Below are 2167 nucleotides of genomic sequence, written 5' to 3' on the forward strand. Positions count from 1 at the left end.
TATGGAGGGCCCTTCTCCGTACCGTGTTCGTGGTTTTGTTCTCTCGTGGCCAGAGGTCCATACTGCGATTGCTGCCACGCACAAGGTATACATACACACATGCACTGTACGGTTGGAGCGGCCTGCGTTCGTTGATTCGAGTTGTCAAGCGTTCGTGTCATCGGTGTCAGCTTTGTGCTTCGCATGGTACACAGGAGTTAGGTTTACTCCAACAACCCAAGCGTGGGCGTGGGCTGTTTGACCATATCTTAGCTGGGTATACACATCTTTTGCAGAGCCACTTCGATGGTTCTGGTGAAGCCTACCCGTTCTAAGAGTGCTCGGAAGGCCATTAAGTTCCTTAATGAGGTTGTTCACCCGTGGGGCCAGCCCAAATTGTACAGGTGTGACAAAGACTCCGTGTTTATGGCCAATTAGTTCGCTGAGTTTGCACAACAGTCCGGCGGCGAGGTTCATGATGTCACCACTAATCATCATCAAGCCAAGGCGCCGCTGAAGCGATGGTGAAGGTTGCTCAGGATTGGATCCTCAATTATATGACCGCCAAGGATGAGGGCGATGGGTCCCTTGGCGCTACAGGTTTCGCAACTGTTATAATGCTGCGACCACGGCCACTCAAGGCTTTGCCCCATACACTATGGCTACGAACCGTGTGTGTGATGGTGAGCGTGAGTTCAAGCTGGAGGCGGACGTACGCCGCCTGCTGGCCACTGAAAACTCGGTCCGTGCTCTGGTCCGTGATGATGCCGCCTTCCAGCGTACCCAGCGTGCCAAGGAAGCACAAAGGGTGATGGCGAATAAGGTTCGCAAACGTGCCCCAGACCTCGCTCCAGGTTCCCTAGTCAAGTTCAAGACTTCCCCTGACCGCCCGAAGGCGGATGATAAATGGAAGGGCCCTGCTACTGTTCGATCGCAGGATGGCCCGGTTACATATACCATCTCTTTCCGAAGCAAGGAGGTGCGTCGGCACAGATCGCAGCTTCGCGCATACATCTCCCCTATCTCCCCAATTATTGGGCAAGATGTGGATCTAGTGTTTTCTGGAGATTATGAGCAGTGGCTTTTCATGCGATCTCCTTTTCGCACGGCTCCGATCGAAGAACGACGGGCAGTGTTGCATCACCTTCGACACACGGAGAAGGGCTAGACGTGGAAGAGGCTGATTAACTCAGCTTTTGATCTTCTACAGAAGGCATACACCTGGAAGGATAGACGGGTCAAATATCATTGTCTTCTGCTGCTCGAAAATTTCTTGCCAAGGAATGTAAGCAGCTCTCCCCAGGAACTCTTCAGTCGCACATATCCCTTGTCGGGTCTGCGTTGGCGTTTGCCAAGGTCCCCTCATTCCGTGCTGAGAAGGTCAAGGAATGAACGGATGCGGCAAACAATAGGGCGCATACACCAATCTTGGGTGCGGCCTCCGTCGGTCAGCGAATTAAGTTGCCTGCCGGTTTGCCGAAAGCTTGGACGTTATCGCCGCCGGGATAATGGTGTTAGCGTGGCTGCAAACACAGATTCGCAGTGAGAAGGAAACGGTGTCTGACGTTATCTCTGAGCGCAACTGTATGCGACAGCGATGTCTTGCCCAAATTGAGACTGCACTGCAAAATCTCTGGAACGATTCTCGACCAAAGATCGGTGTGCGTGCAGTTGAGGCACTCGGCAAACTGTGCACACGGCCACCTGTGCCAAATTCGGAGTCGCAGTATGTAAGAGACGACAGAGGTTTATGTAGGCTATGCAAGGACGTATGCATTACAGGGGAGCGTTTTGCCATTCTTCTTGGCTATAACTCATCTCTGAGAAGGACGTGTGATATGGTCGCAGACAATGCTCGCAAACGATTTACGGACATATTTTTCCGAGAGTATGAGTGTGAGCTTGCCGACATGACAAGTGAACGGAGGTACCTTGAGCGGTGCTTTGCTGGTCTCGCGGAGGAATTGGCATTTCAAAGGGATAGCGCGAAATATGTGACCAAGGCTTCCATACTATTTGGTATTTGTGTCAAAATAGAGACGGCTTTGGACGCTCTGGTGAGGTATTGCTACCAAAGCATTGAAATGGATGCCGCATACCGACGGTTAAGCGACACGCCTTGTTGAGTTCTGGGTTGACGGTTTCAGATGTAATGGAGATGGAAAACCTACGAGTAGAAGGTACCTTA

The 2167-nt window shown here is 51.8% G+C and overlaps 2 protein-coding genes across 2 annotated transcripts; both read left to right on the forward strand.

Annotated features, from left to right (window-relative positions):
* Positions 1-637: 637 nt before the first annotated feature.
* Positions 638-1147, forward strand: SARC_02938 (hypothetical protein; the record flags this gene model as incomplete). The annotated part of the gene is made up of 1 exon (XM_014303283.1): positions 638-1147. The coding sequence occupies one exon, from the start codon at positions 638-640 to the stop codon at positions 1145-1147; it is 510 nt and encodes a 169-aa protein (XP_014158758.1).
* A 340-nt stretch (positions 1148-1487) lies between these two features.
* Positions 1488-2105, forward strand: SARC_02939 (hypothetical protein; the record flags this gene model as incomplete). Its single annotated transcript, XM_014303284.1, has 1 exon — positions 1488-2105. One exon carries the CDS (start codon positions 1488-1490, stop codon positions 2103-2105), a length of 618 nt encoding a protein of 205 aa, XP_014158759.1.
* Between the last annotated feature and the right edge of the window lie 62 nt (positions 2106-2167).

The sequence above is a fragment of the Sphaeroforma arctica genome, assembly GCF_001186125.1.
Source record: "Sphaeroforma arctica JP610 unplaced genomic scaffold supercont1.140, whole genome shotgun sequence".
NCBI classification, from domain to species: Eukaryota; class Ichthyosporea; order Ichthyophonida; genus Sphaeroforma; species Sphaeroforma arctica.